General features: G+C 45.2%; 2 protein-coding genes across 2 annotated transcripts; one reads left to right on the top strand and one right to left on the bottom strand.

Annotated features, from left to right (window-relative positions):
- The first annotated feature begins 405 nt into the window (after positions 1-405).
- Positions 406-9,424, top strand: sh3d19 (SH3 domain containing 19). Its single transcript, XM_029850752.1, has 17 exons — positions 406-565; positions 3,544-3,583; positions 4,548-4,674; positions 5,056-5,239; positions 5,319-6,305; positions 6,488-6,562; positions 6,655-6,724; positions 6,795-6,999; positions 7,080-7,148; positions 7,234-7,377; positions 7,449-7,497; positions 7,987-8,117; positions 8,222-8,280; positions 8,355-8,598; positions 8,693-8,867; positions 9,029-9,129; positions 9,195-9,424. The coding sequence occupies exons 1-17, from the start codon at positions 484-486 to the stop codon at positions 9,300-9,302; spliced, it is 2,850 nt and encodes a 949-aa protein (XP_029706612.1). The 5' UTR covers positions 406-483; the 3' UTR covers positions 9,303-9,424.
- Positions 9,425-9,599: 175 nt separating this feature from the next.
- Positions 9,600-12,247, bottom strand: rps3a (ribosomal protein S3A). Its single transcript, XM_003972418.3, has 6 exons — positions 12,123-12,247; positions 11,457-11,560; positions 11,051-11,238; positions 10,509-10,717; positions 9,908-10,017; positions 9,600-9,765 (listed from the first exon to the last, which is right to left on the bottom strand). Exons 1-6 carry the CDS (start codon positions 12,182-12,184, stop codon positions 9,638-9,640), a joined length of 801 nt encoding a protein of 266 aa, XP_003972467.1. The 5' UTR covers positions 12,185-12,247; the 3' UTR covers positions 9,600-9,637.
- Positions 12,248-12,326: the final 79 nt, after the last annotated feature.

Raw genomic sequence — 12,326 nt, forward strand, 5'->3', positions numbered from 1 at the left:
TTTGCTGTTGATTTCAACACATTAAACGCTTGTGACACCGCTGGGGCAAACAAATAAACTTAAATGAAATAAAGCATTAAATCTTCACTTTATTTGCTTGTGTCTCACTTTCTTCCAACTTTACATCACACATTTATTTTTACAAGGAATCAAATAAGGACCATTCAACAAACCTTTTTCTTGTTTGTTTTTGGATGTTTTATTTATTTATTTATTTGTCTGTCTGTTTTAGAGTTTTGGTTCTTGTGAGCTGGAAAAAATGCAACAAAACATCTGCACTGGCTCCAAACCCTAGTGTGTGTGTGTGTGTGTGTGTGGGGGGGGGGGGGGGTGGAGAGAGAGAGAGAGAGAGAGAGACTGTGGGCCGGACCAACAGTCACCCCGGACGGGATCCTCCGTTTCATCCACCGCTTTGCAGATGGAATCCCCGCATTTCTAATCAAGGACTGTTTTTATTTGATTTCTTGGCTCCTTTGAGTCTCGATGGCCGAGGCCCGAAGCGTGGAGGAGGCGGAGGGGCGCGGAGATGTGCGGGATGTCCGGATCAGGAACCACAGAGCGGCAGGTACGTGCGGGAATTCAGCAGGCTGACCCGGAACAGCTGACGTGAGTCAGATAACGGTTTGGAGAAAAGTGACGTGATTTGATGGTTTAACTCACAGGAATAAGTTGAAATCTGTCTGTGGAAAGTTGAATGAAAGCTTTTTCTCAATCAATCATTAAATATTGGCTCAATTGAAGAAATGAAAAACTTCACATTATTTGTTAGTCTAGTTGGATCAAGTTAGTTCTCCTGCATTTTCATAAACTATCCCATTAATATTTTTAAACTGCAGTCAGGTTTTAAATGACAATGCCAGATCGTTATAAGTTTGCAGCTTTAAAACATGCTGAATATTAACAGAAGTAAAGAAAAGCTTCATCTTCAGTCTGGCTTTGTGGCTCAGGTTCACATTTCAAAATGATTTAATGAGCCCATTTCTTGCACCTCACCGTGTCACCTGCTGCAGAACAGGAAACTTTTCAGCCGGTGGGTTTGTTGGATCTGTGTTACCTCTGTGGTTTTAGCTGAACTCAGTTTCACTCAGCTGTCTCTCACAGCCGGTAGCTGTGACCCGGGAAGAGCCCCTCCTCTACACAGTTGTCTTTGTCTCGTGTTTGTCCAACAGGCACCTGGTGTGCAAACACTATCTGGTACCAGTGAGTCGGGCCTCACCCCCACCAGGCCTCAAACACACCCGGACCGCAGCTGTCAGGACGGCTGAGGGGCTGCATGGAGAACAAGCGGCTCAGTGCAGATTTCCCTTCAGAATGGTTGTCTGATATGAGCCTTTGCTTTGACAGTTTATTCCAGTCAAGGATTTGTGGTGATAGCCATACCTGGCAGTTTAGGATGGCTGCAACCTTTAGATTTCACGATTGTCTCGCGTCCGTTGAGGTCGCCATCCGCTCCGGCAGCTGCTGGTTCAACGCTGACCAACCTCAGCATGTGTTCAAGTCAGAGTGTGACTGCGAGGTGAAAGTTTCCTGCTGACTCAACAGCTTTTCCCGTGCGTTTGTAGGCCCTTTTCACATGTCAGTGGCCAACGGCGACCAAGAGACACACTGTGTGGGGGCTTAATTTCACAGTATAAGATTGGAATGCTAATTCCAGGCTCAAATCAAAGAGTCAGGTCAAGCAGTGATTGTGAACATCAAACTAGTCAGGCTTATGTAAAGGCAGTAGTCACCACATCGACATCAGATTTCAGAAAACTGGACAAATCTGATGCTATCATTTTAGATGGGACTCTGACTTCCATTTATTTACTCTTAACTTCTGCCAAGCAGAGGTCACAAAGGGTCACACTTTATTAACTCTCACATGTTCAGATCAATTGGAAAGTTAAAGTTTCCAGTCTATCAAATATGTATGTTTGGACTAGGAGCAAACTGGGGAAACTGGAGAGAACTGGAGAGTCTCTAAGTCCTAAAATGGAACTTTCCCCATCAATCTTTACACATTTAAACACATAGAGCACAGAAACAGTATGCTCCTAGTTGGTATCATGACTTTCAATTAAAAAGAAAAGTAAATTTACATGGGTAAAAATAAAATAACCACACACAAAAATTGAGCCAAATGATGCCTTGGAGCTAATTTAGCACCCAAGCAGGTGCAGCACAGAAAACAGGATACAGGTGAAACATAGAGAGGAAGCAAGAGGGGAAATACCTTCAAAATAAGAATAATTAAAATTTCAGCTAGATACGATAATACATATAAATAGATATGTATAAATAGTATAATAAATAGTATAATAAATGGAGAACAGCACAGAAATCCTGGCTTAAACTACAACATAAATTTAAAAAACAATAGCAGTTTAATGTCATGCTAACACTATAGTATGGGAAATTCTCTAGAACTTGCATTACGTCACTTAAACGGTTCCACTTTAATTAAGTTCCCGGTGTTTATTTAGTAAAGCATAAAAGTATGAGCAGGTATTTGCCCCATTTATCTTGGTTAAAAACACACAAATGCGTTAAATATATAGTCTGCTGTCAATACGTATATTAACAATGGTCGGATTTGTGTAAATATGAACGTGTAAATAGAAGTTAAGTGGAACTACATTGCAATATCTCGCGTCACGGACCGTATTTCCTGATGGACCACATTCCAGTCGTAAACACTCGAGCTGAGGTGTCTGGACCCTCCCATCTGCTCTGTCCTTAAAAACAGTCACTCCCTGGATCAGGAGCCACTTTCCTGTTGGAATCACCCCGTCAGCTTGAAGATTTGGCGGGTTTATTTCACCCAATTCCATACAGGTAGGGGGATCATTTCTGCCTTAATGTCCGCTGAGTTACCTGCACGGTAACGTCAGGTGGGACATTTCCACAGATCTCACAGATCACAGATAATTTTTTCCTCATTTAAATCCACCGACTGGAAAGTTTCCGCATTGATAAAGTGTAACTGAAAGCAGCTAATAGATAACAAGGAACAGGTGCGACAGGTGGTTACCTGCTGACGTCACGACTTCGTGCTGGTTTTACTAGTGTTGACTTCAAATACAGTCGTTTTAATTGACGCTGTCAAACAAATTAGTAAAAGTATTTGTTAAGTATTTTGCTTCCTCGCTGCGTTTGACTGCTATGGAATTCATTTTACAAATGTTTGGATGGGGTCACTTCCTGTTGGTGTGTGTGTGTGTGTGTGTGTGTGTGTGTGTGTGTGTGTGTGTGTGTGTGTGTGTGTGTGTGTGTCTGTGACACTTAATTTCACGTTTTCTTACACATTTTCTGCAGAGATTTGCTGTCACCCTTGTGTTCTGCGAAGCTCCTGTTGCACTTGTCATAACCTTGAATAGATTTAATCACTTGGGGGGACGATGACGATTGGCTCTGGCTTTAAACTTGCTTCAGAAACAAAGTTGGGCTGAATTGCATTACCTTAATATCATTACTATTCAAACATATCCATTCCATTTTTGTTAGATTTAAATGCTAAATTATGTCATGATGCTGAAAACCCGAATCTGCTTTACTTTCCAGATCCTCCTGAAAGTCCCAAATCAGATTATCTACCGCTGAGGTAAATTCTTCCCTTTTAATTCTGGATTTCAATTACTGTGATGTCGGTACTGTGATCCACGCCTGCTGCTGGGAAAAGGCCACTGTCCCTTTAACGTCAGATCTGCTGATGTTGAGGCCACGAAAGAACCTAACAAAGCAGCGATCCGTTCACGTGCGATTGAAGGTCAACACGAGCATGAATGTGTTGTGCTATGTTTGTGATTGAGGGACACGAGGGAGAGGAAAACCTCGTTAAAACGTGTTGTAGTGGGCAGATTTGGGCCATTAAATGTGGTTTACAGCTTAGCTAGTGGACCGTGTGGCATCATAGATGATGCCAGGGAGGTTCTCCTGCTGGATGACGATGCAAAAAAAATCCCTACCATCACTTTGGCCTCAGAAGAAGTCAGAACTTATAAAATCAATTCAATTTCTGTCATTTTTACATTTTTAAATTCTGTTTCTTCTATCCCCATCTCCATATGTGCATCATTACTTCAGCTAAATCTTTCTAAATCTTAATTGTTTTGGAGAAGCTGAGAGCCGCTGAGCCCGTGCATGGAGCCTTCTTGACATCGTCAACTGTTGTAACTCATTAAGCTTAGTAAACTTAATAATTCCGTTGATGGAAAGCAGATGCTTCGATGGAGATTATTTGTGCAGAAAGTCCATGGGCAGGAATTTCTTCTGACAATAGTCATTGCTGAAGTATGAGCTCTTGTCTGTGTGAGTTCCACGCCTAGTTCTGTTCTCTCTTCAGCCAGGGACCTCAGTCTTCTCAACAAGCTGCTGTCAAATGCAGAATGTTCCCTTGGACAATTGTTGACCTAAATAACTGAAATTAAGACAAATTAATCCAGTTTTTCTTCTTTACCAAACTGACCACAACAGAAGGTCGTGGAATAAACTTTTCCAAAGAAAAGACCTCCTGTTGTGTTTCATTTGTGTGTTGGTTCTCTAGCTCTGTCCTGTTTGTCTTTCAGACGGCCGCAGATCACCGTCATCTCGGCAGAACCTCTGGACAGGGACGTTTGGTTCTCTGGAACCACTGTGGTTTTCCCACCTTCTCCTCCTCCACTTTGGTCTGTGGACATAGAGCCCGTTCCTCAGGTAGTTCCCATCTGATGGAAGGTGTCATTAGAAACAATTACATAAAAAATCAATGCTATGATGTATGCGTCTCTTCCTCTCCTCTTTCTGTCCTCCATTACACAACCCACCATCTGCAGGAAGGTTCCCCTATATAAGTCTGGTCTTGCTCAAGGTTTCTTCCTGTTTCTTGCCACTGTTGCTCGCTTGACGTCAGGCTCTGGGATTCTATAAACAGTGTTGAATATAACAAACACTTAAAGTTTAATTGAATAGAGGGAAAAAAAAACAGAATCCTCAGTCAAACATCTGAAGATAAAATGTGCAAAATTCTGCCAAAAGTAATGACGGTATACGAAAATATTCAGCTGGACGATTGCATCTTTTATTTCCACGCCTTAGCCCCCACCATCCTATGATCAGGCGGTTCAAGGAAAGACCTGGGAAGAACACGGAGAGAGGCCCACTGCAGCCCCCCGTCGGGCCTCTGGCGCCACAACAAGTGCTACCCAGGCTAACCTGGTGAAGGGGACCACCTCCGCCAGTGTCCCAGAGGGCAGCGCTGCTCCAAAGGAAAGACCAGCTGGTGAGGGACACGGTCAGATGAGATGTAGCGCACCCTGTGACCCGCTGTCGGTTCTAAGCTTCAGTCGTCATTTTTCCAGGTAAACCGCCGCAGAAACCCCCGAGACCGTCGCTGCCGAAGTCAGGGGTCAGAAAAGCAAGTCCTAAAAATGCTGCCCCCACAGATGAAGAGTTAGAGGCAACTCTTGCATCATCCGCAGGAACGTCCAAAAAGCCGATTGATGGCGGATTGTCTGTAAATCACCATCATCCATCAGAGTCTCCAGCGTGCACCAGATCGGTCACAGTGCACTGGAACAGTACTGAGGAGCCTTTGACTGTTGCTCCTCCACCTCCGGAGCACAGTCAAGCACCTGTTCCACTTCCACGTTCCAAACAACGGAAACAGCCCCCAGCAGAGGAGAACCAGGGTCAGATTTTAGTCCAGCTCGGCGAGGATTGTGATACCCTTCGATCGGATCCAGGAGAAACCGCCTCAAATAAGTATTTAAATGAGCTGCTGGAGGTGTTTAGCCTGAGCAACGAGCGCGAGGAGAACAGCCACTCTGCAGACGGCGTAAGGGAAGGTGAGGATGCTGGTGGCGACATGAGCCACAATCATCGCAACATCCGGGACCGGATCCAGGCCTTTGAGAGCCAGGGCGGCCCGGCGGAGGCCAGTGAGCCGGCTAAACCAGATCCTGAACCCAGGAAGGTTACAACCAGACCCCCAGTTGCTGCTAAACCTTCGGTAGCAATCAGACCTCTGTTCAACCACAGTGTGGATGACGACAGTCAAAATGTGTCGTATGTCAACAACCCCCCTGCACCAGCGCCCAAACCCCAGCCCCCTAAGAAACCCGTGGGCCTGGCTATTAAAGGAGAACTAGAGACTTTACACAGCAAAGGCTCCATCTCGAACAGATCACATCCTCCTAAACTGACCAGATCCAGCTGCGTGTTTGATGAGGACCCTTTGCCAGTACCTCCGCTCAAGCCTGCCAAAGAACCGCTAAAACCGAACCTTAACATAAACAACCACAACTCCACCACTGTGCTCCAGAATCAGAATGAGGACAGTCCGTCAAGTGAGTCATAGAATTTTCCTCGCATGACGTTTTATTTGGGTTGGAATTTTAGCTTTGATTGTTGACAGTTACTGGTACTAGCTATTAGATTTGTGCATGCTGCACTCACATTTATAGGTAAAGGAGGTTTATGTTGCACCAGTGTTCTTTGCCTTGTCTAAACTCTGGACGCGTGTGTTCAGATAACGTCCCAGTCAACAGAAGCTCTTTTGCCAAACAGAGTGGAACACGGAGACCGACGACTATCCGGATCCCCAGTAAGTCCGATGCACGTTAGTGCGTCCTCTGTGACCCACTGTCTGCATCATGTGACTGTTGGTTGACTGAAGCTAGACCTCCTCTTTGTCAGACATGAGTCAGGACAACCCCCCTCCTCTTCCTGCTCGGAAACCAGTCGGGGAGTTAGTGCTGCCACCCCGGTAAGACTCTAACATTCTGGTCTGGTCCTGCCCGCTTCCTAACCTAACCCAGTGATGGTTTTCCACTCAGGAGACTGAATAAAACCAAATCCCTTCCTCCCCGCCCGCCTCCAGCCAAATCAGGCCCGGGGAGACCGCCCCCGCCCAGCATTCAGAGCACAGGGCGATCCAAATCGGCATCATGGGACACTCCTGCAAAAAACCAGTCCCATAGGAAAGGCCCGGTCCTGCCTCCCAGGCCCAACCCGGGCCACCGTCTCTACAACAAATACACTGTGAGAACCCCCCCCCCCCAGCCTGTATCCCTCCATTAATGAGCAGATGTCTTTAATGGCTGTGGCTTTACTCTCACCAGCTTCAACTCCCACATGGGGTCGCTGCCATCAACTACGGTGGCAGTCAGTCAGAAGAGCTGTCATTCCAGGTCTGTCAACACATTTTCTTTTTTAACAAGCTAACTTTTGGAAATGACCCACCACCATCTAGAACGCTCTTGTCCCCGCCAACAGAAAAACGAGGTGCTGGTGCTGATAGAGGAGATTGACCTCGACACGTACGAGTGTCAGATCGGCGACGAGAGAGGAAGAGTCCACAAGTCACACATGAAGATCATTACCCCCCTCAACTCTGTGGGGGATTCGCCACCACCACAGGTATTCAGCTTCATCTTTCAGAACACGTTTGACCTTTGGTGTTGTCCTGACCTCTGTTTTTCCCTCTATAGTACGCTGACTGTGGGCTCACTGTACAGGCTGTATATGATTTCAGTCCAGGTAAGACCTATGGAAACATAACCTGGTTATGAATTCATCCTTTTACCTGCCATTGCTGCCACGTTCAGAAGTAGAACTGGTGCAAAGTAGAAAGCTAATTTTATACCTTTCGCACATCATTGTGAGGTTCTATGGAGATATGCGGAACCTCTTAATCCCATGTTAAGAAAAACATGTTTGAGAGCAGCTGAGTTTACTCAAATTTTAAAAAAAGCAAAAGTTGGCTCTGTCTCGCTCTCTGAGTGATGTCATCGCCACACAGATGAAGCTTAAAACTATGGAGAGAACCAAACAAGCTTTGCACTCACTGTTGGCTAACATGTGTACACATCACAGGACCTGAAGCAGGAGAGAAATGGTTCTGTTGTGGCAGCATCAATCAATGGCGGACTTCCTCTTCTGGCAAAAACAAAATTTCCAACAAGCCCTGCAAATAATTTGGGAACTTTCGCGGTTGTGTTGCAATGAGCAGTTCATGCGTGTCCACAGAAGGTCCAGGAGAGCTGAGTCTGAGAGCAGGAGATGTTGTGACCATGGTGGAGCAGGTGGACACAGAGTGGTACAGAGGAACCTGCAGAGGGACGACTGGGTTCTTCCCCATCACTTATGTCAAAATCCTGGTGAGATCCATTCATAATTTAACCACACGATTACAAAATAAACCTTTGTTTGAAAGTAAGAGTGAAACATTTCACTAAAAATGGGATTTTGATTTTAAAAACAGTCAAATTCACCCCGAACTCTTCCTGCACGGAAAACAAAGCCACCAGCAGCAACAGTCAGGTACTGGTTTGAATGGTTTGGGTTTTTGAATCAAAGAAATCAGCCTGAATTTTTAAACGTTGCATCTCCCAAAGCGGTCCCAGATGTGTGGCGAGGTTCGACTTTGAGGGGGAGCACGGGGACGAGCTGACGTTCTCTGAAGGGGACGTGATCCAGCTGAAGGCCTACGTGGGACAGGACTGGGCCCGGGGACAGTTGGGCACCTTAATCGGCATTTTCCCTCTTAACTTTGTCGAGGTCATTGAAGAACTGCCTCCACCTCCAAGCCAGCAGCATTTGCAGCCCAACAAAGCGTCCGAGGCCGCCAAACCTGCTCAGGTGTGAGATATTTATATAAACGGCGAGGGCGGCCGCTCCACACGTCGTGCCGGTTCTCCTGTTTGTTTTACCAGCAGCTCCGTCATGTCCGCAGGCTGGTGCCGAATGGGTGGTGGCTCTGTATGACTTTGCTGGAAATTCAGAAGGAGACCTGTCCTTTCAGCAGGGAGATCGCATTCTGATCAGCCGGCACATTGATGGTGGGTGGAGCTGCGGTCGCCTGGATGGCAGGGAGGGGATTTTCCCCACAGCCTTTGTTGAGAGCGCAGGTACGACGCTGGTGAGGTGACAAATGCCTGAAATACTGCAAATATTTGATATGAAGACACTTTTGTGTCATTTAATATTTACTCTCTGCACCATTTTAGAATGTCTCCCTTTATAACTGGATTTAGAATCCATGTTTTACGGCAGTTTGTCTTTCGATCAGGCCCCCAGCCTCCTGAAGACAGGACTGAAGCCACTGCTGCTCAAAGAGGCAGAGCTTTGTATGACTTTTCCTCAGACAGTGATGAGGAACTCTCCCTGCAGGTATGGAGGTGTTTTGGTTTTCCAGTCTAGTTTTGGGAGTGTTTTTATGACTGCCTCTCTCTCAGGTTGGGGATATAATAACCAATCTGGAGTCCATCGATGAAGAATGGTTCGTGGGCGACTTGAGAGGGAAACGGGCGCTGGTTCCCAAAAATTACATCCAAGTACTTTAAATCTCTTGACTGGAAAGCCTGAAGATGTGTCTTCAGCAGCTGATGTGATGTTTTAACAATTCTTAAATATTTCATCTGCCTTTTTTCGTCCAAATAAACTTGAAGCTGTCTGATCAATTGTCCACTTGCGCCATCTAGTGGTTGAATTACTGCTGGCAGACAAGTTCTAAAGAAAAACATTTACCAAGTTATTCAACTCCCAGTTATTTACCTGGAAGTGCAGTTCAGGCCAATTTCTCAATTCTGGGAAAAAAAACTACTGCACAATAACAAGTAGCACTTTAGTAAACACAGGCAGTCCAGTCATTTACATTTTTTATTAAATCTGTTGGTGTCTAAACTGACTCCTGGATTGGGGGCTCATAGCCATCAGCCCTCTCCACCTTGGCTCCAGTGTCATCACCGGGTGCCTTTGCAGCACTGCCTGCACCACCTTCACCGTGGAGCTCCATCAGTTTGCCCACTGCAAAAGAACAAAACTTGTTTGGGCATTTGTTCCATTTTCACATGTCACATTTCCTCGAGGGAGTTAGGTGATCAAAATGGTCATCAGCTTGGACTAAAATATGCTCCCCCAAAGAGTTTCATCATTTTTGATCACTTACATTCAAACTTGGGCTTCTTGAGCATCTTGACCTTGCGGACGTAAACGTCGTGTAGGGGGTAGATGGACTGGCAGGCCTTCTCGATGTCCTTGCCAATACTGTCGGGGATCCTGAAATGCACAAATGCACCGATCAGATAAAAATCAAGTTGTCCCTTCTGAGGTAAACTTCTCAAATCTGCCCACTGGTATAGTTTTTAAAACTATGCCAATCCTTTCATCAAATGAGGTGTGATATGAAACAGCAACAATCATCCAATGTTTATAGCAAGGCTGGACGACAGTTCCAGGAAGTGTCGCTGCAGCGCGTGTATTCCACATTAGAGACCCTACAAGCAATGTGGCACAATCTGATGCACAGGTGACATCTCATCACCAATTTACAGCCTTCTTTGAAAGTTTAACATTACACCAAATCTCATGAGTTTCAGTGAAATCTTCAGTTTGAAACCAGCAATTCAAGTTTCCTTAAAAACTGGCCTCTCCTCCAGTAACTTTAAATGCTTTGAGAAACTAAAATTTCACCGTAGAAAGTCTCTGCGCAAGAGACGTTCAAGCAGAGAAGATTCTGAATAACTAACCCAGAGAAAAGGGCAACTTACAGCTTGTTGACAACTTCCTTCAAGTCATTGGTCTGAACTTCGCGGGTCATGATCTCCATCATCTTCTTGCGGATCTGGCGGACCTGCTGGTGCTGGGCGTAGGATGTTTTTCTGATCTGGTTGTTGCGCCTCTTTGTGAAGCCAACACAGAACAGACGCAGAAGGTAGCCATCGGTGGTCTTTACATCCACATGGGCTTCGATCATGGTCTGAATGAAAACAAAATCATTAGTCTTTTTGAGTTCCATATCTCAATGTGGACAGAATTGTTCCCCAGGAACACTCATGAGCGCATCTTTAAAATTAACTCAAATAATCTTGATGACACAAAACAGCAACAGCCATCTTGAATTTTATAGCGAAACCTTCAGCGATAATGATTTGATCACTGGGTGCTTTCAATTTTATGCTTTTTGAAAAGTCCAAGATGAGAAAACAACGGTGGAGACTGCACACCAGTAAGGCAGCAGATCGCCAACAGCTGAGAAGTTGAACTGTAACCCTGCATCATACCAAGCAGGTCTCTGCAGAACACGACCCACCTGCCACTTCTTCACCATGGAGCACATCTTGTCACGAGTCAGGTCCATGCCATGGAAGTTGGTGAGACAGTTCTTGCCCTGAACATCCTCGGCGATGAGTTTGAACTTACGGAAAGCCACCTCATCGTTCTGCAGGTCAGCAAGGCTCACTTCATACACGCGCCCCTTGAGACCATCTGAGGCGATTCCTAAAAGATGGCAGAAGACGCAGAGGTCAGATGACAGCAATGATGAGTAGCCATCGCTGGACACACAAACTACACGTGTTCCATCAACACAAATTTATTTACCACACAAAACCTAACTATATCTAAATTTATTGTTGTACTGCTAGAAACAGCTTTATGAATCAAGACATGTCCAACAACTACCTGGCGTATAAGGAATTCATTTTATGTTAACTTACTGGTTCCCTGAGTCCTAGTGACCAAGGTCTTGCCCAGATTGCGGATGTTGAACATGGCTGGTGCCTTGACATCATACCAGTCCTTCTTGGAGAAAGGGTCCACACTGGAAAATGAAGAGGAGTTCATTTATCTGTACAAATTAATAGACAAGACTGGCTTGCATGAGCATTTGCTACCTTAGCATGCCGGCAAGAAACGCTTCAGTAGTGATAATACGTCTTGCACGCCAGTTTCGGTGAATTCTTTCAGATTTGCTGCGTAACTTAATTCAGAAATTTGTTCGAGAACCAGCTTTTCTGCTATATTGACAGCTAGCTAAGGTTACGCTCAGCTAAACACATGCTAGCTTATAACAGGCAACCAAATGATAGCAGCCGTGCACATTTAACACTTGTACAAATATTCCAGCGTTCTTGCTTTCAAATAAGGTAAAATATAAGCTACAAGTAACTTTTACTATTTGTGCGAGTTCAAGACAAATTCTAACAGGAACGAAGCTCGTTAGAAACCCATCCACCGATAGAGGCCGGCGATGCGGGCATTAGCAGTGGCCTCGTAACATCTACTTAAAATCTTGTTCATCTTACACAAATAATTAAAAACAATCCCACTGATGGCAAAGACAAAGACTGTCTCATACATCGATGAGCAAATTTCATACTTACATCTTCTTTTTGGCACCTTTTTTGCCGCCTTTGGTCAGCCTCTTATTCTTGCCGACTGCCATGTTGGCTACAGGGAGTGAAAGAGGAGGAAATAGGAACTCTCGCGAGACATAAAGAGAAAAACCGGGGATTTGAGATTTGTTTAATCTCGCGAGATTATGTAGTTACATTAGTGCCCTCTGTTGGCAACTGTCTAAATACCAA

The sequence above is a fragment of the Takifugu rubripes genome, chromosome 17 (genome assembly GCF_901000725.2).
Source record: "Takifugu rubripes chromosome 17, fTakRub1.2, whole genome shotgun sequence".
NCBI lineage: Eukaryota > Metazoa > Chordata > Actinopteri > Tetraodontiformes > Tetraodontidae > Takifugu > Takifugu rubripes.